Raw genomic sequence first — 26770 nt, forward strand, 5'->3', positions numbered from 1 at the left:
TTTTGAGAGGGGAACCTGTTTTTGTTTTTAAGTACATTTTAAGCATTGTTTTTCATTTAGACCTTTTTAAGTCCACATATGTAGCCAGATGCCCTCTAAGTACTTTGGACTATATCTACCACAAACATTTTTGCCTTTGGCCATACTGTAAAAAGAATAGTGTCCAAAGCACCTAATGGGCAGTAGGCTGCCTATTACGATTCAAGGTAGGATTGTGTTCCTGAATTTGTTTTTGGTAAAGGTGAGTTAGTACTCAGAGTTCTTTATGATATCTCATCAGCATAAGTTCTTTATGTTTTTCAAATCCATTAGATCGTTTGATTCATTGCTTTTTCTATTTTAGAAAAGCCCCTGACTTTGAAATTTAATAAATGTGCATGTGGAGTGACTGTTTGCCATGTATGCTCATATATGAAAATTATGATACATTTATAAATTAGTCAAAATATATATGTATATTAGTCAAAATAGATGCTGCTCTGACTCGTAAACAGATACATATACATTTCTGCTGTGTTTTAATTGTTTACAATGAAGTTTTTAAAAGTTTGACATGGCAAATTGCACACTTCATAAAACATTCAGAGAAGTGTGCTAGGACAAAAACTTGACAAAATTTAACAACCCCCCCTAAAAATTAGAATTTCTCTTGTGTTGATTCAGAATATTACATTTAGCTTTAACTCACCTCATTGTAATGCATATTGCATAAATGTCCATGAGCCCACATCATTTTTAGCTGTGAAACATTTCAAGTAATGATTGCTTCACTGATTGCTGTAGTATTTCATATGGTTTGTGCTTGTACTCAGAATGGAGAGAAATACTACCGATAAATACTGTTTTACCTTTGATACAAAGCCAGTTATTGCCTAAGATTCAGTTCTAAATAAGGTGAACTATCAATAAGTAAACTATCTTTCATTTTTGGAATCTAGTTGAAAAGAAAGCATGCAGTAGAAAAATGATTAACAGAGAACCCCAGTGGAATAAAAAAAGGAAGCTTGGACTATGCCCTTTTTTTAGCCTATCAGTAATGCAAAACAGGTATTATGGAAAATAAAAATGGGATCAAATTAGGTATCCATCGCTTCTATTCTATGAAGAAAATGTAGTGGAAGCTTAGGCAGTTTCATGTGAGCAGGAAGTTAAGTGCATTCTGTTAGAACTTCATAGATTAAGTATTTGATTACCTGTATGGAGTGATTGGTGGGTAGAAGTGTATAAAATTTTATTTTATTTTTATGTAAAGGCAACTGGACCACCATGCCCTCTATTTGTTCATCAGCAGAGTAACTTTCTGAAAAGTGAACCACATCTTGCAGGGATGAAGAACCTGATAAAAGAGAGTCCAGGTCTTTAAAGAAAGGTCCATATGTAGCTAAGAACTATGTAGAAAAATATCCAGGGAGAAAAAATCCTCAATTGCATTTCTATAAGACAGTACGACAATGTCTCACAATGTTTCCAGCTTTTCCATCCTAAGATCCCTGCTTAGAATGAATTACAACAAAGCTATTGTTAAGGGATTGGGCAAAAGATCGAGAATCCATGGTTGGTATGTCTATTCCCTAACTTGTTTAATGTATGTAAAAACAAGTTCTAATTCAAATAACAGCTATTAATATATGTAAAAAACAAATTTGCTTAAGGTTCAAATGTAAAGAATTTCTTTTAATGGTATTTTTAGAAAATTGTACAGCTATGGGTACTTCTGATGCAGTAAGTAGTCATGTAAAATGCTGTATCATGTTTAGGTGCTATTTGAATTAGAACTGTATGAGCTATACATGACTATAGCACATGGGTTTCTTGCAATTATTGAGATACTGTTTCAGATACTACTGCCTTGTTTATGATAACATTTTTTTAAAAAAATCTAGAATATAAATATAGTTACTCTAAATTAAGATACAATTAATGTCTGCATTTTACATATTACAAAAAGAATTCAAGAATATGAAGAAATTACTTACCTAGGGACTCTTGTCTTTAAAGCATTTATCAACTAATTAATGAAAAAACTTTGAATCAATACTACGTTTAAAGTCTGAAAAAACATAGTTATCTCAATTTTCAGTTCAAAATATTGTGGGACTTTATGGGATTGAATTAATCTTGCTTAATGTGCCTAATCCTGCAATGCTATTATACATTCATTTGCAGCTTTTGTACAAATGGTTGCAGAGATTGAATTTACACAAGAATAGAGATTGCTTGTAGTCTACTAGTCATATTGGGATAAAATAAACACCTCTTACAGATAGTCCTTTTTTCTGCTGTCTCTAGGAATTCAGTGGTATTTCTTAGCTAAAATAAAGACCTCTCCAAGTTGAACTTGATGACTGATGACTTAATGGACAAGCCTGTGAAATATATTTTGTCACAGCAAGACATATTGTATTCTACCCTTTCTATGTTGCATCAGAAAACCATTTTGTTTTATATTAAATTTGTGTGTGTGTGTAAACCTTTTGGTGTACTGGAACCTTTTAAAATTAAATCAAACCAAACTCCATCGGTTTTATTACTACTGTTATAATTCAGGTTTTCAGTACCCAGCTTTTTATCTGGTATGACAGATTCCAGAATGCTTAAAACCAAATTTTCAATGAAGTTGCTGAGCAGTAATGGTTCCCATAGCTAATTGACTTGATGTTTGATATTGTCAGTCAGATCATTACAAATTGTTTCTGGTAGATTTGCTTCTACAGCATGCTGCTGTCAGAAAAATTTGTGATTAAAAACTGAAGTTGAGATTCTCAGGAATTAATAAAAAATGAGGTTCTTTTTCTGGTGGAAACAGCAAAATATATTGCCGCAACAAATATTGGGTATTAGCATTCAAACTGGCAAAATTAAGATATTTCACTGAATATGAACTGTTAAGTGCCATAAAGCATACTTAAGTTAAATATTGAGCAGAAACTTGTAAATTAGTACCTTATAATATTTTAGCATTATTGGAGAACAGAATCATTGCTAAACAATGGGCGGCGATTTGTAGTAAACATTCGTATGATTTCAGACACCTATAGGTATTCATTCTATTTCCTTTTTTCTGGATTTTATTTTCTTTGAATCAGTGGCTATTGAAACGTGCATTTAAGATTGCCAAATTTTTCATTACAGTTAGAAATGCATGACCACACTGTGCAGTGCTGCATGCATATTATCTATGATGAAATTAATAACAAGTAATATGCACCCATGCATTGCCAAATTATCTTATTACAATATGTAGCTATTGAGAAATGGCTCAGTATCATTAACTTTGTATTTTGGAATTATTTATTCCTTTGATAGAATGCATATATTAATACTAAGCTTTATAGACAGATACAATCTCACGTTATATATATTGATCTGTCTGTAGATCATGGAACTTTGTGGTGCAACTAGACTTGGATACTTCGGAAGAAGCCAATTCTACATTGCTTTGAAACTTGTTGCAGTGGCTCAGTCTGGGTTTCCACTACGAATGGAAAGTTTAAATTCTGGTAAGCCTCGAAATAATATTAAAATTAAATTTAAAAATATGCCTGTTATCTGACTATGATATATTACTGGGCTAGTTCCTCAAAAATGAAATAAGGAACTCATAAAACTGTGTCTCACGCATGGCTTGTGTTAGTGTTCTTACTGTCACAAGAAAATGGAACAATCACAGAATTCCAGCTTTTGAGCAACAAAAAAACAAAAAAAAAAAAGAAAGCCGAGTTTGACTTCTTACATGTATGTAAACACACACACACACACACACACACACACACACACACACACACACACAAACCTTTCAGCCTTAAATTGTCATGCATTTTTAAGTGTAAGGGAAAATGCAGAATTTTGTTTTTAATATGAAAAGGAATGTCAAATAGCTTGGCCTGATTTTCACTTTAACTTATTCTCAAAGTCGGTGCTTATTTAATCATTTTTCCTGTAGTGGGAAATAGGAATAAATAAGTGAACCTATAGAAGAATGAAATAGTAATGCCTAATAAGATTTCTGCAATTCATTGTTAGTAAGTATAGAAGCAGGTGAAAAAAAGCACAAGCAGAGAAACATCTGTGCATTCTAATACCTGGCTACTCAGGTATTATGCTGTTATGTGCTTGATGTGCTTTTGGAATTATCAAGCTAAAAGCCCAGATTGTGATACCTCATTAGATATAATTTTTTCTGCAGTGGATTAAATATTTTTAAAAATGCTATTGAGGAGTAAGGGCATAGCTGCAACACTACACTTTTCAAACTTGATAGCTTGCTGTTAAAATAAGCATCAATTGTTCCATTAATAGATGAATCTGAGTTGAAACTATTTTCATTCTCTTCCTGAGGTTCACCAGCTTAGTTAGTCAAGGCTTTAAAATGCTTTAAATTTGGATTTGGGAAGTTGTAATATTACAAGTAAGCTTAAGTTACTGTGATACATCATCTTAAGATGCCATGTCTTATTGTTTAGATGCAAATACATACAGGGTTTTTTAAAGGTTTGTGGATCCTTTTGAATTTTCAATATTTCTGCATAAATGTGACCTAAAATATCATCTGTTCTACCCACAAGTCCTAAAACTAGATCAAGAGATCCCAATTAAACAAATGACTCAAAAACATTAAACTTGTTCATTTATGTATTGACAAAAGTGATTCAAAACTACATATATTTGTACATTGTATTAAAAGTTACATTTTCTTATTTCATGGAAGCTACTTTTGTATCTATATTTATGAATTAAATGCCTTTTGATGTTTGTTAACAAACAAATACAAAATATTAAATAATAAAAATATGTGTTTAAAGTTTCAGGAAATTTTGAAAATGAATTATCCCTATTATAATATTTAAATTTTATATTTAGATTAAACTACAGGTATTCCTCAACTTACAACCACATTTGAGCCCCAAATTTCTGACATTAAGTGAGACATTTGTTAAGTTAATTTTGCCCATTTTACCACCTTGACTCTGTTGTTAAGTGAATCACTGCAGTAGATAAGTTTGTAATCTGGTTCTTAAGTGAATCTGGCTTCCCATTGACTTTGCTTGTCAAAAGGTCACAAAAGGGGATCACATGGCCCTGGGACACAGCCACGGTCATAAATATGAACCAGTTGCCAAGTGTCTGAATTTTGATCACGTGACCATGAAGATCATAACTGAAAAACGGTCTTGTCATTTTTTTCCAGTGTTGTAACTTTGAACAGTCATTAAATCAACTGTTTTAAGTCGAGGATTACCTGTATTGATGTTTCTATATTTGAAAATACTGATACTAAAGTTAATTGTTCCTTGGCTCTTGACTGAACTGTCACAATCTTAGTTATTTTTATAGTAATACAATATGATTTAACAAAGAATTTTAGCAACAGCTCAAAGTAAAATTATATTTTAATTTATTGCTCAAAGGAATTTTGTAATATAAGTTTCTTAATCCATGTCATCTTATTTTGACAGTCAAAGACCTCCCCCTACCCCGATTTGTGATGTCAAAGAATGAGCAAGAGTTAAGGCATTCATCCTTATATTCTTCAGATGCTGATAACTCATCTTCCTATTCAGGTGCAATTCCTCCTCCACCAGGCAGAATACAAGCTAAAAAGGGCTCTGTGAGCCATGATATAGTTCAGCAACGTCCAGCTACAGATCAACAGGTAATGCAATCTAGAGGCTGGCTTATGGGTACATGTGTATTTCATGTCTAAGTAAGTATAATCTTTATTGTCATTGTATTTAAATACAACGAAATTGGTCTATTTCTGTGATGTGTTAAAAAGAACAATAGTTGCAAAAGAACAATAGTCAAATTTATTTTAACTTGTGTAAGAAATTGTGTACCAGGCAATAGTACCAGGGATTTCAGTTACTAATCTTTCTGTTGTTTAAGCAATACATTTAACCATTATTTTAAATGCCATTTTTCCAGCTATCCATATATTTGAATAATAATAATAATCTTGTGCTATCTCATTTCTATTGAGAAGTTGTAGTTTGTTCTCTGATGATCTTGAGTGCCATTTTAGTTGGTTCGTCAAGGTCTAAGACATGGTATCTAACCTTTTGGCTTGCCTGGCTTGAGCAAAAAGGATTTTTTTTTTAGCCGCGTATAAAATATATAATATAGTTAATGTATATAAAACTTCATTATTTTTATACTTTTATGATCTTGTGGTACCTCATTACTAGCTGTCAAGAACTGCATATGGCCCATGAACCACGGATTAGACACAACTGGTCTGAGACATTTTGTAAGGAAGAATGCAGTTCTTGTAAATAACTCTTAATTATTTCAGGAAAGATGCTTCCTACATACATGTTCCCACACAGAAAAATACCTCTTTGGAAGGCTTTGCAGAGCCCTAATTCATGTATCCATAGTAATACTGTTTCGAACAAGTTGTTTACCTTGCTTAGAACAGATTGCTAAATATAGGCAGCCTTTATTGATTACTTTTCATCTGACTGCCTTCAACTGAAAACCTTTATCATAGAGATGACAGATTAACTTGTATTAAAATTATGCATTCAACTGTTTTCTGTATATGGTGCTGACAGCAGAACATGTAATATAATTCCATTAAATGTATATACTGAATGCTTTGGAATCAAGCATGTCTGAACAAGCTGGGCTTGATCCAGAGATTGTGTTAACAGAAAGATATTCTTGAAAGAGTATTTCCTGTCACCTCTCCCCCACAAGTGTGATGGAGAACAATTGCAATAAGAGAGTAAATGCTGGAAAAATTGTAGTGATACTCTGTCTATTGAGTATCAGACAGCTTTGAACTGCTGTAAATTAGAATGAGAAACTTTTCTGAAGATTTTATTTCTGCAGAACTTTTGAGTACAAACTACTATCCTTAGTGAATGTTTCATGTACAGAGTAAAATCCATTCTTTCACTTATCATCCACGAAGCTTCTTCAGTTCTTTTTGAAGAAGGGGATGGATGAGAAGCGAAACATCTTCAAAGAAAAACGGGAAAGTCCAGTTGCCTCTTGAAAAAGCACCTTTTTCATGACCTGGATGACGGAGAATCTCCATAGACATTGTTGGAATGGTTTTCATCAAGAAAGCTAGACTAGAGCAGTTCTCCCTTCTTTGTCACACCCTTAACGTCTGTTTCAAAGGACTGTCCAATCTTTTGAGCAGATTTTGCTTGAAAAGGGGCAAAGAAAAGCCTCAAGTGGTAATTGGTTCATGCAGCATGACTTTTCACCCAGTATGTAATTCCCTGTAGTTTTTTGTTTGTTTGCTTGCTTCATTCATTTGTTTCTCAATTAAGAGAACTAAATTTGATTCCACAAGAATCTTTGACAATTGCTGTTGTCTTAATAGTTGCATCTGTCATTGTTTGGAGGAGTATTTTAATTGTTCAGTGATGAGGAGATATTAATTTATTCATGTAATGCTGTACTGCAATCAAAAAAATAGGACCTGTCCCTTTCAAAACATGTCAACCTATTCTAATAAAATTATATCTTGTGTGAAATCCAGCTTCACATATTCAGTAGCAGAAACAGTTTCTTCTAGATAAAGTGAAAGGACTAAAAGAATTCATTCCCTGAAGCTTCCCATGTACCGTCATACAAGTAGTCCTCACTTAATGACTGTAATTGGGATTGGCAACTCTACCACTAAATAAGGTGGTTGTTAAGGAAACCACACGTGACCATTCCAGTTAGCAATGGCAGTCCCTTTGTAGTTAAGTTATTCATCCATGGTTGTTAAGTGAAGCATCACATGACTACAACTAGCAACCTCCTGCTGGTGATGCCATTGATTGCTTGTTGGAATCAGCTGGAAAGATTACAAATGGCAATGACATATCTGCAGGACACTGAAATTGTTGTAAGTGTAAGCACCACTTGTAAATCACTTTTGGACTACTCGTAATCTGGTTCAGAGCAGACGGAAGGAAGGGAACAAATCATATAAATAGAAATCCATTTCTGGGATACTGGTTTTTACCTAAGAACAGAGATTTTTACAAATATGTTTCAGCACTTATTAGTTTGCTTTATTTTTAGGAGTCTACATCTCCAGTCGTTTCACCACAGCAGTCTCCACCAACCTCTCCCCATTCATGGAGGAAACACAGCCGCCATCCTAGTGGAGGAAATAATGAACGATCTGTTGCTGGACCAGGGCCTTTCTGGGCGCCGTTTAATGAAGCACAATCAGGTATTAAGAAATATCTTCTTGCATTGTTTGGGCTTGTGAAACTCCTTTCAGACAATTTAATAACTGATTAGGGATTTCAGTGATTTGAGGTAGCCTGCCTCTAAAATGGGGTGGACTTGCATGTGATATGCACAAAAGTTACTTTCATTGTACTTCATGTCTTGAATACACACACTTCAGGCAATGCCAACACTAGTGATAATAATCTTTACCTTCTTCCCTGCACCAGTGCAAACTCCCATCCTTTCTCATTCTCAGAAATCAGTGAGACAATCCTCTTTATTTATTTTCAAAGGAGCTCTACAGAGTGTCCACATAATGCTTGATTCTTTATTACTTCAACTTTTTTTGCGCTTGAATAGTTCAATATCACACAGATATTATATACTTCCTGGCTATTTGTGCATTGAGGGAAGCCAAATCTTTTGCTGAAAAATTCATAAATGACAATAACCAGTCATGCCACTTTATCATGTGCCCGTCCCTTGTTTTATCTGGACCTGCATAATAATGTTTCTACTGTTTGGAAACCATGCCGCTTTCTGGGTGGGGGTGGGGGTAGGAAAGACAGCTGCTCTCAGGATTATCTCTATGAACTATTGTTGACCCTAGAGAATATACCAGGATTAGGCAACCATGTTCCTCCTGCTAATTCCAAAGGTGTGCCTTTAATCAATCAATCATCGCACTCTAAGTGTGTGAGATTTGTGTCTCCCTCCTGTCTGTGGAGTAGAGAAGGATGAGAGGAAAAAACATCAGTATAGCACTTATGGTTATAGTAATAACTAACTACTACCGTGTTTCCCTGAAAATAAGACATGGTCTTATTTTCTTTGAACCCCGAATTAAGTGCTTGGCCTTATTTTTGGGGAGATCTTATTATTTTTGAGGGGCAGGAGCAGTGACCATGGTCACCTCATGGCTGCTGCTATGTTGCAATATTTTCGGGGGCTTATTTTAGCGTATGTCCTCAAAAGCCCGATAGGGCTTATTATCCGGAGAGGGCTTATTTTTGGGGACTAAGGGTATAAATAATACTTCTGGTTATACTATTTTTCTAGTGCTATGACGTCTTGGCCTTTGTACAGTACTTGATCCATTTTAAATCAGCCACCACAATAGTAAGAAGAGTGTTGTAGGGAGATTGGAGGGGCATGAGTGTAAAGGAAACCAGACAGCAGCAGTACTACGGGCTTTTACTAGGAATAAAGTACACTAGTTTTTCCAAATTAAATTTCCCTTTGCTGATTCATGTATGTACAATTTGATACCAGGGCATTTTAATTTTTAACTGAACAGAATATTAGTTACCCTGCTGCACAGTTACGGCAACTAATATATCTTTATCATACAGAATACATTTTATAATGAAGGAAACCAGACTTAGTCTTTTATTATAGTGTATCAAGGACTGTACTTTAAAAAGTGTATGGATCCAGGACAAAAAATAAATTGCATGTAATTTAAGTGAATTACAGTTAAATGTTAATGGCCATATATTTCATAATTTCTCCTTCTATCACATCATTACACCACTGCAGTGACTTGAAAATTATTGCAGCAAGGGGGAACAAGTAACCCACAATCAAGAGTTTTTACATCCTTGTTTTGTTTTGTTTTCTTTCTTTTTTAATAGATCTACTTCCCATGTTCACATTACTTGCTAAAAAGCATCTTTCTAGTGTCAGAATCCATGCTTTTTTTTTGTAAAATTAACTATGGGGAATATAGAAAGTTGTATATGAGAAATGCTTATTTTTCTCCCCAACATTGACTTTTCTTCCTAAATCCACTGTTAATTTAAAAAAAAAAACAGTAAGCAAAAAATGAAGTGGCCTCTGGAAGATAAAATCTACTGCAGTTATTTGGCTGGTTAGAATAATTTATTTTTAGCAGATGATAATAAAATTCTTTGCTTGCTTGATACCGGTAAATACTGCAGTCTCAGAAATGTTCAAATTATTCTTTTTTTCAATTTCACAGATCCAAATTCAAATGTACAGGGAGTCCTCGACTTACAACAGTTCATTTAGTGATCATTTAAAGTGATGAATGAAAGTTTCCCTATCGGTTTGTTAGCCGCCCTGAGTCCCTTTGGGAATAGGGCGGCATACAAGTTTAATAAAACTGAAACTGAAACAGAACAGCATGAGAAAAGTGACTTATGGCCATTTTTTGCACTTATGGCTATTGCAGCATTCCCGTGGTCAGGTGTTCAAAATTCAGATGTTTGGGAATTGATTTATATTTATTATGGTTGCAGTGTTCTGGGTCATGTGATCCCCTTTTGCAACCTTCTAATCAAAGTCAATGGGGAGCTGGAGTCACTTAACAACCATGTTACTAACTTAATAACTGCAATTTCATTTAACAACTGTGGTAAGAAAAGTCATAAAATGGGGCAAAATTCACTTAACAAATGTCTTGCCTTAGCAACAGAAAATTTGTGGTTGTAAGTCAAGGACTAACAGTATAAAGATTAGAAAATGCAGACTTATTTGTCTCCCCACTTCTCCCCCCCTCTCCCTATCCCTTTTACTTACCCACAGAAAATTAGAGGAACTTTAAATAGGTTAGCCAGTACATCCAAGAGGTGTACAGGATTTTTCAGGGCTTTGGGGGTTTTTCCTGTATGTATTCTAAAGAGGAAAAGAGGATTCACACCCTTTCTGTAGCAAAATATATAATGTATTTTTAAACAAATTGTTGAGCAGATTAAAGAATAATATTTTAGCAAGATCTTAATCTGGGACATTGTTCGTGTCAAATTTCCATATCAACATCTCTTTGAGTGTAAATAATTTTGCTATTACACTCTTGCTAGGTTAGCAAAAAGAGTGTTAATCTTTCACTTATTCTGAAGTGTGTGTGTGTGTGTGTGTGTGTGTGTAGGTAAACTAGAAGCTGACATCAGAGCATGCCAGATGGCAAAAAAAATATTGAATTAATCTACTTAAGTATTTCATAAAGTTTCCAAGAAACCTGTGTTTTTATTAAATCTTCAGAAGTTGGATTTTGACTCAAATGAAACTTATCTAGGTTAGCTATGAATTTTAAAATGTTACTTCTACCAGCCTATTTTGTTATCCACATAGACATGTCATATTGTGCTTTCAAGGAAAAGCTTGAAAGCAAACTTTCTCTCTCTCTCTCCCTGTTCTCCTCCCCCTCCTTCTCTTTTGCTTCCTCCCCCCCCTCCCCTCTCTTTCTCTCCCTTTCATAACGGCTAATTATGCCTGATTTTCATGCTGAATATAGATATAAATTAATAAAGAAAAAATACACATACCCGCATTTATCTCTGAATCCCACTTGTTTCTACAATCCCCTTACCATTCACCTCCCTTTTCGGGGTCAGATACTGTACTACTATAAAATATTTCCTATGTTAATGTCTCAATTGTTATATGCCTGCATATACAGCGCTACACAAAACTGCTTGATATGTTTAAAGTCTTGATTCTGATTTTCCTCTTTTTTCCATTAGGGAAAAGCTTGCTAACTGCATTGCAATTAGATGCAATGCAATTGTGTGTGAGAGAGAGAGAGGGAGCGGGGTATAGAGATTGCCAAAGAGAAAATATGCAGCAACCATTGGAGAAACATAAACCTAGCCTATGAAACAGGAAGGTATGAGAAGGAAACTCAAGATCACCCCATTTGACACTCTCGAGGGAGGGAGGGAGGAGAAACCAAAATTTAAGACTCTGTTACTATATTCTGTTATCCATGGAGTAGAATTATAGAATTTTATGATGTCTACCTTGAAGCACTGACTAGTAATAAGTTTAGGCTCCAATCTGAACATACCATATATTTTTATCCATGACTCTATTAAGCAATTGTTAAGTTAGCTTATACTTTCTTGTTAAGACTGAGGATATTGCATCTCACCTTTGTAATAGTCTTATGCCACCTACTCAAAGATTGCAGATGGTTTACATTCCCAATATAATAAAAGCAGATATAAAAAGACAGTGATAAAAATAATATAAACAGCTTTATACTGACCAGCCTCTAATAAAATGTCATTGCTTTTATGTAGGAGGCATCTTGCCCATAGGCACTGTGAAAAAGCAGTCTTTCCTAAGAGACAGCACTAAAAGACACAATCTGATCTTGGCAAGCTGTTCTGGAATAAGGGATTTATAACAAACAGAAGGCTCTGAAGTTAGATTATTTGCCCTTATGATAGGCACATGCTGCTTCACTAAACAACTGAAGCCCACAGAAGAGAATGTAGATAATAGCCCAAACAAGCAAGAGAGGTTACATATTTGCATCACTTTTAAATTCAGTTTCCTTGTAATTCCTCCAACTCTACCTTATCTTTCCTTAAAACTGTAGAGAAATGGTCGGCATCAATTTGAACAGGCTAACAATGTTTGCTGTAGCCTGCTGTCACAATCTGCATATCACATAATCCTTAATGTAATCCCTTTGGTTTGGATTTAGCATACACCACCCACTTCTTGACATCCGACAAATATATTGACAAATGAGTAGGGAGTTGAATGGTTTCAGGGATGTAAACAGTGTGAAATCCCTAATTTGATAGCGCCCCAAATGAATATAATTAAACTAATATATTCTACTTCAGTAATTACGAAGTAAAGTTAATTCATTGATATTTATATCTTTCTTTTTTCACATAGGTTAGAGCAGTGGATATCTTTATTCCATTGTTACAGATATTTTTCAATTTACGGCTGATTGCTTAGCGACCTTTCAGAGTTACAATGGACCTCCCAAACCTACTTACAACCTGATTTTAAAGTACTATGGCTGCTCACAAACTCCCACGGGCCAATGATTACATTTTGGGTGCTTGACAACTAGCTAACTTATATGGCTGTTTGCAGCATCCTGCAGTCTCATGGCAACAAGTTTTCAGATATTTTTTTGCCAGTTTCCAGTATTTATTTCTGGTTTTCATTTTTTTAAAAAGCCCATTGGATAAAATGGATTTGCATGATGACTCTGATGTTCACTTAATGACTACCCCAAAAGGTAATAAAATTGAACACAGTAATGTGGTAACCTAATTAACAACCACAATGATTTATGATTGTAATTTTGGGCTCAATTACAATCGTAAGTTAAGAATTATCTGTAATTTCAATTTTGCAACATCTGAGTTGAATTTTACAAGAAAACCAAAATGGAGTTGAATAGTTTGTCATTCAGTGTGTGGTGGGAGTACAACTACTATCTTAGTATGTTAGTGAAATCAAGCATCATGTTAAGCACAATATTCTTTATGTGTTTGGGCATAATATGTAATGTGAACATAGGAATAGTATGAACTCATATTTAGGGTTACTACATTGCATGGACCAAAACACATATGTTAGCCCAGTTCAGTTTTGTAGTTGTAACATGTTTTTAAGTGCAATGTCTTTATGAGTATGTCCTCATACTCATTATATCTTATTTCAGATAAGATGGGATTCAGATGGGTAAACTGAGATCTTGAAAATGGATGTCATTTGTTATTTTGTCATATATTTATTGCCCATTTTCACCCCCGAATTTCAAGTTGGTCTGCCTAAGACTTTCAGACTTACTCAGATAAATATGTATAATATTCTATAAAGCTGCTGGCAGATGAGGAAGTGATAATAATTAAAAGATAATTGAGACATAATGCAGTTTTCTCCACACTCGGGAATAAGCTTTATTTTATGTATTGAAGTAACACTTTTCATAAGTTTTTAACAAGGTTTCTCTAGAAAAAAATGCCTTCATCTGGTTATAATGTTACACCTAAATTTAAGAAAGGTTGGGTTGAAATAGAATTAAATTCTGTTACCTAATAAAATTATAGGCTTTAATAGAATTAAATAGAACTAAAAAACCTAGGCCTAGATCTGTGCATCTTCTCACCTTATTGTGAAAAGTTATGATAAAGACTTCTCTTTCACTTACAATCCAGTACTCAGTACTTGCAGCATTTGTTGAAATTTCAACTGTCTTACCACCACAGGATAGATTAGTTTATTTTTTAAAGTTTCTTTAGTTATAGAATTCCAGCCTTCCCATATTTCATTTGTGAAAGTATGTCCTTGTCGTTGATATTAGCAAAAAGAAACAAACAAACTCATCATCTCCCCTTTCTCTTTAACTATTGCAGAAATCCCTCAGTCTCTCATTTAATTCTCATCTTATTCATTCACTGAAATCATTGATGATCTTGTCAATCATTTCACTTTTTTCTTTTTTTAGCTAAAATTCCTTGAAAAGTTTTTTTAAAAAAACAAAACTTTTTTCTTTATTATATTTATTTTTCATGCAAAAACTTCAATTTTAACATCAAAATTTAAAAAGCACATTAGCAAAAAGAAATCCACTATTTAAATTTTAAAAAAATCAATTTAAACTGACTATATAAATACTGTATTTTTTGTGGCTATCTTTTCTAAACCCAGATTTTAAATGTCTTTATATACTTAACTAGGCACTAGTATGGGCTTGATGATGCCTTATTTTTATAGTGCTCCCTATTTTGCAGGAAGGCGAGACCAGGTTAGTTAATTCCTTTTAGAGTACAAACCCCAGGCACAGTGGAACAATCAGGGCAAACTGAAACAGCTTTTGGGTGAATATGGGAACATGTTTCTTAGTCTTTGCTTGAAACCCAGATTTGTAATGCTTCTGTCCTTTGTAGCTCCTTGTCTATGGAAAATTAAAAGTTTTGTGAAAAAAATGGTGGTAAATTGATAGAAAATATTGGCATACGTTTTGAATCGACTCCTCAGATTTGAGGTTTCATAGTTAACACAACCAGGGAATTTTAGTTTTATTCTACTGAACTAGGAAACACCCAACACTGTGTCATCAAAAAAGACTCCAAAGTTTCTTATCTAGTTAAACAATCACCCATTGCAACCATGGTTTGGTTGATATTTATTACAGAAAGTATCTCTGACTATATCGTTGCTGTATTGAAGTTTTGTTTATTAGGAGTAAGTCGTAAGCTCATTCACTGCTCTTGTTACACATTCAGATTTGGGATGCCTAATTTATTACATTCAAATTTGTTCTTCTAGAAAACTGCAAATTGTAACATGTCTGACTGTCAGATTAGGAAACCAAGCCTTGCTAAGCAATTTTTGTAGTAATAATGGTTAACACAATTATCAGGTTACCGAGAAGACAAAACATTTCTTGAATAGACTGTTATACTGATTTTGAAACTGACATGCATTCTGATTTTTAGGCTCCTGTAATTCCGGTGATCCAGTGTGGTCTGGCCATTCACCTCCACCGCATCAAGAAAACTGGGTCAGTTTTGCAGATAATACTCCAACCAGTACTATTTTAACCATGCATCCTGCTTCTGTCCAGGTGTGACATTTTATTAGTATTATTTTATTTGCTTCATTCCAATTAACGTCAGTCATTTTCATACTGCTGCTAAAGATTTGTGCTGTGTCTTCACGTCTTTTAAGATTAAGCTCTAATTCAGTGGTTCTCAACCTTCCTAACACCACGACCCTTTAATACAGTTCCTCATGTTGTGACCCCCCCAACCATAAAATTATTTTTGTTGCTACTATGTAACACTGGGAGCCACAAAACCTGGGTGGGTATGGCCCACTCAACATCACTCCCACTCAGTCACATGACATCCCCCCCAGAAATGCCTACCAAGGTTTCATGGCTCAGTGTTTTCTGTGAGAATAGGGCCTCTCTCTCTTCTCTCCCCCTCCCTCTCATTTCTGTTTTTCCTATTTTTCCTCTCCCTTTCTCTTCTTTCTTTCCTTCCCTCCCTTTCCCTCTTTCTTTTTCTTTCTTTCTCATTGAATATGATAGCAAATCCAAAATAAAGTTATTAATTGTAGGAAATTGCTTCTCTGTAATCTTTTCAGAGTTCTAAGTTGATAGAAGCTGGCAAGATTGTACTAAAAGCAATAGGATATATATTTTAATTTCTTTTGAGCTTGACAATATAATACGTTATCCAAAATTATAATCTTATTTTCAGATGCAATTTTTTTGCCATCTTTGTTATTTTCTTTTTAAAACATCAGACCTGCTTCCAATTTGTGCCTTCTGGCAAACTGCAGTTATCTTTGCAAGAGATCTAGCTTGCCATTACTTTCGTCGTAGGTCTGAGAAAGTTAGTTCTTTCTTTCTTTTCTCTTCCTTTTTTTCTCCCTGATTTGTTTCCCTCTCCTTTCCCTCTCTCTCATTCTCTCCCTTCAGTTTTCTTCCATTTCTTTCTCCCTCTCCCCCTTCTGCTTCTAATTTGTTTCCCTCTATTTTCCCTCCCTCCCATTCTCTCCTTCCAGCTCTCTTTCATTTCTCTCTTTCTCTCTCTTTCTCCCCTTTTCTCTTTCATCTCTTTCTTGCGTGTGCAAGCAAAATACCCTCCTGGGCCAGGATCACGGCGGCTGAGACAGTGACTCCTTCTGCTGCTGCCACCACTGAGAAGTGAGTAGCTGGCTGTGCTGCGCAGACTCAGGTCGGTCCCCTCGTGTTGACACAGGAAAGAGCTGGAGCAGCCATCTCTGGATGCAGAGAGGGAAGAGTTCCAGAGTCCTGCACAAGGATAGCCCTGTGCAGCTCTCTCCCTGCACCCAACCAGTTGCTGCTGCTGCTCCCCATTCTCCTCTTTCCTGAGCCAACACGAAGGGGACTGCGGCTTGCGCTGATCTGAGTCTGGTGCTGAGGAGTCTCCTGTGTACCCAGTTACTCACCTCATTGCGCAGTGGCAACAGCGGGAGGAGAGTTGTTGTCCCCTCTGCCTTGATCCTGGCCCAGGAGGGTATTTTGCTTGCATGTGCACGCAAGAGATAAGCGCAACAAAGGGCTGGAGCTCTTCCCAACACTGAGTTGCCTGCGAAGGACGCGGAATCGCAAAAGCAGGCGTGAGGCTCGTGCCTTCTCGGGGTGGAGAGCAGATTGTGTGATTGGATCAGCAGGGAGCCGTAGGAGAGGGGCAAAGCCTATTAAGACTGTTACCCATGCTAAGCATGGTAACAGTCTTTTTTTTTTTAATAGTTTTTATTAAACATTATTACCTTTAAAAACAGAAAGAAAAATACAAGAAAAGACAAAACATACATAATAATATAAAGTAAATATACAGCCTTTTGTATCGGCATTCATTAGTTATACATTTTTTTAAGCCTAAAACATACAAATACAAATACAATTTTAAACATACAACCCCCCCTCCCCCCCCCCACGGTGACAGTCATTCACAGCCCAACTTTTTTCTTTCCTTCCTCATTGTTAGGTCTCTAAGCCACATCTTCTCATTACAAAGTTCAGGGATCTATTACAATACCCATGTTCACTTTTAACTTTCCCCATTTTAAGTCCCTGCTGTTCTCCTTGTCGCCCACATATACCATAAGTTCCAGCTAAGATAATGTTCCGTTTCTCCTTTGCCCCTCAGCCAACCCGTCATTCTATCCATTTCTGCACACATAGATCTTTTTAATTATAGCATCTTCCGACGGTATGGTAGTGGATTTCCAAAATTGTGCATAAGTTATTCTTGCGGCCACAATTATATGTAGGCTCAAATGCCATATTGAACTGCTTATGTTTTCTGGTTTAATGCTTAGTAGAAGGTTCTCGGGTCTCCATTCCATGTTTGCCCTGGTAACCTCTTTTAGCCATTTTTTAATCCTTTTCCAATATTTCGTGGCCTCAGTACAGGACCACCAAATATGGTAGAATGTGCCATCCTTTCTTCCACATTTCCAACACGATGGAGATAACCCAGGGAACATCTTGGCTAACCTCGTTGGGGGGAAGTGCCACCTATAAACCATCTTGTATATGTTTTCTTTGAATGCTGTAGATATTGTAAGTTTAATGGTCTTACTCCATAGATCCCACCATTTGCCCATTTCAATTTCATAGCCAAGGTTTCTCTCCCATGCTATTAGAAGGCTTTTATCCATCTCTTCATTAGCATCTTGGCAGGTCAAAAATTGGTAAATCTTCGATAACATTTTCTTGTCTCCACCAAACAAGATCTTATCTAGCCCCTGAGGGTTTGGGTAGATCCCAAAACGTACCTTATGACTTTTAAACCTGTTTCTAACCTGTAAATATTCCCACCATTCCAAATTCTTGCCCTGCTGCTCTAATTCCATCTTTGTTTTCATGTTGCCATCTTCTGTCATGATATCTTTATATGTTATGTTTCTTGTCCAATTAAATACACTGGGATGCGTTAAGGCCTCTAATGGTGCCAACCAGCACGGAACCCTAAGATAGTATTTTTTCCTCATCTTTTCCCAGACCCCCATCAAAATCTTCCGAATATAATGTCCCACAAAGTACCTATGGGGGGTGTCTCTTTCTTGCCAGAGGGAGGCATGCCATCCCTGAGGGAGGTCATGTCCCTCTATAGCCAATAGGCGCCTTCTACTCAACATCACCCAATCTTTCACCCATGTCATGATTGCTGCATTATAGTATGCTTCCCAGTTGGGTATTCCAAAGCCTCCCAGTTCTCTACGTTTTTGCAATATTTGGGCTTTAATTCGTGCTTTCTTGCCTTGCCATATAAATCGATTCACTATTGTCTCCAAAGATTTAAAAAAAATTTTGTCCAATTTAGTTGGTGCCGTTTGAAACAGAAACAAAAAGTTTGGTAATACATATGTCTTGACTGTCGCAATCCTGCCCATCAGAGATAGTTGTTTACCACTCCAATTAGTCATATCTTTAGATACCTGCTGTAGCAATTTCATATAGTTATCTACCTTGATAGAGGAACATCTCTCCGTGAGCCAAATTCCCAAGTATTGTACTTTGTGGGCCATGTTAATCCCTAACAGGCTTTGTACTTCCCTTTTCTGGTTCAGAGTCATATTCTTAATTAACAGTTTTGTCTTCTCTTTGTTTATACGTAGCCCCGCTATCCTACCGTACTCCTCTATTTTACGTAAAAGTTGTATCCCAGAAGCCATAGGATCCTCCAGGATAAAAACAAGGTCATCGGCGAAAGCCTGGACCTTAAATTCCTGAGCTTTAGCTCGTAACCCTTCAATTTGTGTGTCACTTCTCACTATTCTAAGAAGGGGTTCTAATGTGAGGATAAACAGTAGGGGGGATAACGGGCATCCTTGTCTTGTGCCTTTACCAATCTCAATATCACCCGCCTCTTCTCCGTTTACCAATAATGTCGCAGTTTGTCGTACATAAATTGCCCGAATTGCATTTAAGAAGTTTTCTCCAAACTTCATATTTTCTAGTTGTGACAACATAAAGTTCCAATTTACCCGATCAAAAGCCTTTTGTGCATCAAGAAACATGAAGGCCACTTGTTTATCCGGCCGAGCTTCATAATATTCTAAGGCATCCAAAATAATTCTAACATTATCTTTCAAATGCCTTGACGGCAGGAAGCCGTTCTGATCAGGGTGTATAAATTTGTTAAGGAAGAATTTAAGTCTATCTGCCAGTATAGCTGCAAAAATTTTATAATCCACATTCAAAAGTGAAATGGGCCTATAGTTTTTAATTTGGGTGCGGTCAGCTCCAGCTTTAGGCAAAAGGGTTATATAAGCCTCAGCCCATGATTTCGGTGCGATAGAATCCGTCAAGACAGCATTAAATATTACTATCATCTCTTGTCCTAAAATTTCCAAAAAAGATTTATAGATTTCAACTGGCAAACCATCCATGCCAGGATGGTAACAGTCTTAATAGGGGATTTCAGCGTACGGGCATCACACGTTCTTTTATTTTATTTTCCCTGCCTTGTTTTACGCTTCAGAAATGGTACCTTTTGACTTCCGTAGCTCTGCCCATCAACTTCCATCATTCGGAGCAAGCTGCTTTCCCAGTATCCTCTGTGCTGTGCGCGTCTCTCTTTTCCCGCTCCTCGCCTCCATTCTGGCTCCTACTTTCCACCCACCCCACACACACACCTCTCCTTCCGCTGCCCAGGGAACACGAGCTGCTCCTTCCCTTCGGGCCAGCTTCTCGCCAGCCTCTCCGCGGGAGGCTCCTCGGTGACCCCTGTGAAAAGGTCGTTCGACCCGAAAAGCAACCCACAGGTTGAGAACCGCTGCTCTAATTCATTCTTCCTTTCTCAGAATGTAATCTGGCATTGAACATGTATCACTGAAGATTCTTGATCAAGGAATCTTATTTTTAAACTCATTTGTAAAACCAGCTGTCAGCTTTTTGTTGTTTTTTTATTTTTTAAAAACTCTTCTGTGCACACTTTTCATAACATTATGTTGCTTCAATGGCTGTTGTCATTTCAAATTATTTATCTGTCACATATATCTGCCCATCTTAAGAGTAGAGGAACTGTAAGTGGCTTACACTAAAAGCAATTATAACATCCAAATATTAAAACTACAATAAAAAAACATTAACAATATAATAATAAACAACTATCGTCCAGTCTCCAACCTCCCCTTCGTGGGGAAGGTTGTTGAGAAAGTGGTGGCCTTTCAGCTCCGGCAGTCCTTGGAGGAAACCGATTATCTAGATCCCTTTCAGTCGGGATTTAGGCCTGGCTACAGCACGGAAACCGCTTTGGTCGCGTTGACCGATGATCTCTGGAGAGCCAGGGATGAATTATGGGGTGCCGCAGAGTTTGGTCTTGTCCCCCCTCCTGTTTAATATTTACATGAAGCCGCTGGGTGAGATCATTCGACGGCACGGGATAAAATACCATCAGTATGCGGACGATACACAGTTGTATCTGTCCGCCCCGTGCCAACTCAGTGAAGCGGTTGACGTGATGTGCCAGTGCCTTGAGGCTGTTAGGGTCTGGATGGGGGATAACAAGCTTGCACTCAATCCGGATAAGACCGAGTGGCTGGTGTGTTTCCCTCCCACTAATTGGCCAAGTTTTCCATCTCTCAGGCTGGGGGGTCAAACAGTACGCCCCTCAGACAGGGTTCGCAATTTGGGAGTCCTCCTGGACCCACAGCTGACTTTCGAACACCACTTGTCGGCTGTGAGCAGGGGGGCATTTGCCCAGGTTCGCCTGGTGCACCAGTTGCGTCCCTACCTGAACCGGGAGGCCCTCACAACAGTCACTCGTGCCCTTGTGACCTCTAGACTGGACTACTGCAACGTGCTCTACATGGGGCAGCCCTTGAAGAGCATTCGGAGACTTCAGCTTGTCCAGAATGCAGCCGCGCGAGCGATTGTGGCACCTCGGTTCACCCACGTAACACCAATCCTCCGCGAGCTGCACTGGCTGCCTATTGGTCTTCGGATACGCTTCAAGGCGCTAGTCGTCACTTATAAAGCCCTTCATGGTATTGGACCTGGGTACTTGAGAGACCGCCTGCTGCCAAATACCTCCAACAGACCGATCAGATCCCACAGATTAGGCCTCCTCCGAATTCCATCCGCCGGCCAATGCCAACTGGCGACTACCCGGAGGAGAGCCTTCTCTGTTGCTGCTCCGACCCTCTGGAACGAGCTCCCCGTGGAGATTCAAACCCTCACCACCCTCCAGGCCTTCCGCAAAGCCCTTAAAACCTGGCTGTTCCGACAGGCCTGGGGCTAAAGAGTTTTTGCCCCCCTTCTCGAATGGTATGGTTGTTGTGTGTTTTTAAATTTTGTATTATTATGTCTCGTCTTTTTTATCCCCCTGTTTGTATCTCCTTCCCTGATTGAGTCCCCTTCGGGGAAAAGGGCGGCATATAAATGTAATCAATCAATCAATCAATCAGTAATAGAATTGATGTTTAAACCAATGCAACCATTTCATGAAATCATCATTTCATTGAGATCTCCAGCCTACTGACCCAGCCAGTTATACTTTAAGAGATTTCTTCAAAGATGTCAAGAATGGGACCCATCTCGTCTCAGTGGGGATGATGTTCCAGAGGGCGGGTATCATGGCAAATAAGACCATGTCTTGCCAGATGAAACTCTTTCATAGATTTGCAGCATATTTCCTGATGCAATGGACAGATAATTGCATGGAGTTGGTCCTTCAAACCCAGCCCCATGCCATAGAGGACTTTAAAGATCAAAACCTGCACCTTGAATGGGATCCAGAAGTAAACTGGCAATCAGTGCAACTCACAGAGCAGAGATGCAATGTGTACTGTTCTTGGGCAACACATTATCCCATTAGCTACACCTTTGCATTTTGCACCCTGCCTGACCTTCCAGATACTCGTCAAGGGCAATCACATGTAAAGCATATTAAAGTAGTCCATTTGAGAGGTGACCAGCACATCAGTGAGCCAGTCTCCCAATCCAGATATGGGCACCACAGGTACATAAACACAAAGATGTGCAAAAACCGTCCTAGTTATGATTGCCACCTGCTCTTTGAGCAGGGGTCACAAATCTAGAAAGAGTTGTGCACTAAATCTGTTTGGGACACTGCAACCCAAGTACTAATAATAGCATAGTATCTGAGCCAGAGGGCCCCAAAACCCAGAGTCACTTAATCCTATCAGAATTCAGTTGAAGATTGGTGTTCCCCATTTAGGCTCCCATAGCCCCTAGTTACTAGGATAAGATATCGACTGCATTGGTCAAGTCATCAGGAGCTGAAAAGTATAATTGGGCATTCCATGGGACACAAGTTGTCACCCAGTGGCTTCATGTTGATGTTGAATAAGAAGAGAAAGTATCAAGATAGGGGCTGATCTCTTCTATCCAATTACCACCAACTATCCACAAAGATACCATATTGTTGCCAGGGCAAATAGAGCAAGGATGTTTTCACAACCTCCATCCTGCTACCACCAGAGATCATCCAAAAGCACAACCAATGCCATTGCCATCTTCTACCGAGGCATCAATCTTGATCGAAAAAAGTGGGGAGGTTTTCCAGTATGATGTGATCCAGTAGTGGCTTCTTAGGGAAGGGTCAGACCCTCTTATTCAAGGAATAATTAATTGACATCAAGAGCTCTCCCACAGGGTAGCAATACTACTTCGACTTATATACCGCTTCACAGTACTTTACAGCCCTCTCTAAGTGGTTTACAGAGTTAGCATGTTTCCCCCAATAATCTGGATCCTCATTTTACTGACTTCAGAAGGATGGAAAGCTGAGTCAACTTTGAATTCAGTAAGAATCTAATTGCTGGCGATTGGGAGAATTAGCTTGCAATACTGCATTCTAACCACTGCGCCAGTTTTAGTTAGATAGGAGCGCCATGGATCTAGAGAATAGATGGCTGAGTTCACAATCATAAGGATCCTTTAAATATTGAAAAAGAAAATTATGGGTCTACTCAGCTAGCACTAGTCAGAAGTCTACAATTGTTTTCTTTTTCGAGGCAAATAAATACAGAAGATTCTCAATAAAGCTAGAAAATGCTGAAGACAAATATTTTATTGCAGGACCAGACTACAGTACGAACTGTAGCATCAGCTACAACAACAAATGAAATTCGTAGGCAGTCGAGTAGTTATGATGATCCTTGGAAAATAACAGATGAACAAAGGCAATATTATGTAAATCAGTTTAAAACTATTCAGCCTGATCTGAATGGATATATTCCAGGTAAGATTTTTAAACACATATGATACAATGAATAATTTTATAATTATCTAATATTAGACTTATTTTACAAAATGTGCATAACAGTAGTTCAAATTTCAGTAAAGAGATTCCTGGCATGTAGAAACTAAAGATGTTACTAAAAGAGTTCTTCATTTTCTTCTGCACCTTTAAGAAAACTGAGCCAGGGAATGAGATTGTGGGGAAAGAAATTTCCATGCAGCTTTTGGTATTAATTTCTGCTAGATCAAAGATCCTTTTCTTAATAGAGAGAATTATTTATTCATAAGAGAGCCTATTAAAAATATTGTGTAAGATCTTTTGTGAATTTCTTAGCTTTAATGTTTTGTAATGATTTCCTACATTTGCATTTTTGAACTCATGCTCCCAGCCCCCAGCCTAGTGTATCTTTAAAAAGTCACTAGCTTTTGTGTCATAGATAAAGCTTAAAGCTAAATTTGCAAATAAGGTTATAATTCTAGTTTGAAAGTCAAACATTATTACTCTGGGTAAGATGGACAGCCAATACATTTTGCAAATAAATAAATTTAATATTTTTAGGTTCTGCAGCTAAAGAATTTTTCACAAAATCAAAGCTTCCTATTCTTGAACTTTCACACATCTGGTAAGTTAAAATATAATTATTTAAACTCATTGTTCTAAAATTCCAAATTATTTGATAAAAAACTGAAATGTCTAGCAACCAACACTACCATTTATATTGAAACCTTGTCTTAAAAACAAATGTAATTTAGAAGCTTAATCATATTTCCATTAAAATTGAGTAAGTTTCCATTTAATGTGTTCTCATATTAAATTTTGTTGTAATTACCAAGGAAACAAACATAAAACTTCATATTTATATCCAAATTACAGTCTCATTTAGTGACAATAACTGGGACTGACCATTTCATTGTTAAGCAAAGCGATTGCTAAGTGAAAGTTACAATGGCACTGAAAAAAGTGACTTATTACTATTTTTCACAGATGCTTGGCAAGTGGTTCATATTTATGACAGTTGCGGTACCCTGGGATCATGTGTGGTCCCTTTTTGCGACCTTCTGACAAGTAAAGTCAATGGGGAAGCCAGAGTCACTTAACAAGGAGGTTATTGATTTAGCAACTGCACTGAGTCATTTAATAACTGGGGCAAGAAAGGTTGTAAATTGGGACAAAATTCCCTTAACAAATGTCTCAGTTAACAACAGAAATTTGGGGCTCAATTGTAAGTAAAGGACTACCTATACAAACTCCTTTTGCAAAGAAGCAATGAAAATATTTTTGACAGTTTGCCTTTCCTAATAATTCTCCTGCATCCCCTCAATGCGTAGAGGACATATAAGTACTCAGAACTCTTTGGAGAAATTCTTCAAGGTTTTCTTTTTTTTAAAAAAAATGGGAAAATTCGTTTTTTTAAAAAATTTGTTATTATTCTTCATCCAATAGGAGCATTCCATGAGTTCATGGATTCTCAGGATTCAATTAATTGTGTTTTAAATACAATATGCCAGATTACGAAAGTCTAATGTTTACCTTGAACAAATATCTGGTATTAGGAAGAAATTCTTCAAATTAATTATTGTCAATTTGAAAGACTTTAGGAAAATACAGAAAAGTGTTTGTTTGTTTTTTTCAAAAAAAGTACAATAAAGTTAAATAATTTCATTTCAGGGAGCTGTCAGATTTTGATAAAGATGGTGCATTAACACTGGATGAGTTCTGTGCTGCTTTCCATCTAGTGGTTGCTAGGAAGAATGGTTATGACTTGCCGGAAAAGCTACCTGAAAGTTTAATGCCCAAGTTGATTGATTTGGAGGACTCAGCAGGTACTTGTTTCCCCTTCAAATTAGTAGCTAAAGGATGTGTAACACACACTGCATGTGCGTTGCAATTGTTTTATTTCATTCTCTTATATGTGTCTGTATAAAATTGATTTTCTTTTTGAAACAGAAGTTTCTGTCCTTATGTATGTAAACTACGATAGTTTATAAAAAATGTAAGTTGATTCTACTTGCATTTACTCAAGTATTCTATTACAGAAGTTAAAATGTCTTTTATTCAACTTCCAATTAATTCTTATTGCTTCTATTGCTTTCTAAGGTTGCCCATTTGTCAATGATTCTAGGTGGCTAAAGTTTATATTTCCAGCTAGTCTCTTATTCTCTAACATGTAAATTATATGTGTGTTCAGTATCTAATATGTTGAATTCACATGACATGTTTGTCTTACTGTAAAAAGTCCTTTAAATTTTTGTTTTGTGGGAAACTATTATTCAGCTCCCTTCAAAATGTTTTTAGATTCTTGTAATGCTACATGTCTGCTTATTAGAAAAAATACATTTCACCTGTGTTACAATTTAATCACACAATTTAAAATATAAAAATAAAGAGAATGGTTGGTATTACTAACAAAGCAATGTGCCTGATACCCCAACCTAGCAACTCCTTTTTACAGCCAGGAAATAGCAAGGTATTTAAATGATATTTTAGAATGAACACACCTAAAGATTTTACTCTAATGCCATGAAGAAGCTAAGGCTTTTTTCATTATAACGTAATATGTGGTCATGAGCTATCTTTTAATGAGAACTTATGTAAGAGGTTTCCCTAAGAGACTATTAATAAAACATAAATTTTGCACTTTCCCTATCTTTGCAAAACTTTTTGCAATCTCATAGAATTTTCTAGATCCTGGCCAGTAAAGTCCCCCTATGATTGTTCTCATGTTTGGTAGCCATCAAATATATGAAACTAGAAAGCTGTTAATTTTTTGTTGTTAAAGAAACTATTCTTTGTTCTTAACCTGTGGAATGTATAAAATTAAACTGTAAAAAGAAAAACTTTTGAAAAATATTATTTTTCTTTTTTTTTTTCTTTTTTTTAAATATATTTTATTCATTTTTTCACATTCCATTTGCAATCACTTATATACAGGGTATTTGCTATAAGAAAAGAAAAAAAAAGGAAATAAAATGAACAAATAAAAAGGAAACACAACTCATCATTCACAACCCCACCTAACCCTTTCATCCTCCATACACCCCCTCTACCCCCTCCAACTTTCCTTTCTCCCTCTAACACTCCCCTCCTACTTCCCTTTCCCCTCAAGCCTTCCTTCT

General features: G+C 36.7%; 1 protein-coding gene across 5 annotated transcripts in view; it reads left to right on the forward strand.

The window, feature by feature from the left end:
• The window catches only part of REPS1 (RALBP1 associated Eps domain containing 1), a 61370-nt gene that overhangs the window by 1856 nt on the left and 32744 nt on the right, over positions 1-26770 (forward strand). For all 5 annotated transcript variants that reach the window (XM_087718369.1, XM_087718365.1, XM_087718366.1 and 2 more), the window contains exons 2-8: positions 3377-3500; positions 5457-5653; positions 8029-8182; positions 15402-15529; positions 23492-23654; positions 24213-24276; positions 25323-25477. In XM_087718369.1, the coding sequence (XP_087574495.1) occupies positions 3377-3500; positions 5457-5653; positions 8029-8182; positions 15402-15529; positions 23492-23654; positions 24213-24276; positions 25323-25477 (985 nt within the window). The remainder of the gene's footprint in view (positions 1-3376; positions 3501-5456; positions 5654-8028; positions 8183-15401; positions 15530-23491; positions 23655-24212; positions 24277-25322; positions 25478-26770) is intronic.

This window comes from Thamnophis sirtalis, unplaced genomic scaffold, assembly GCF_051295495.1.
Source record: "Thamnophis sirtalis isolate CommonGarterSnake01/CBP01778 unplaced genomic scaffold, rThaSir2_p1.2 scaffold_6, whole genome shotgun sequence".
Classification (NCBI taxonomy): Eukaryota; Metazoa; Chordata; class Lepidosauria; order Squamata; family Natricidae; genus Thamnophis; species Thamnophis sirtalis.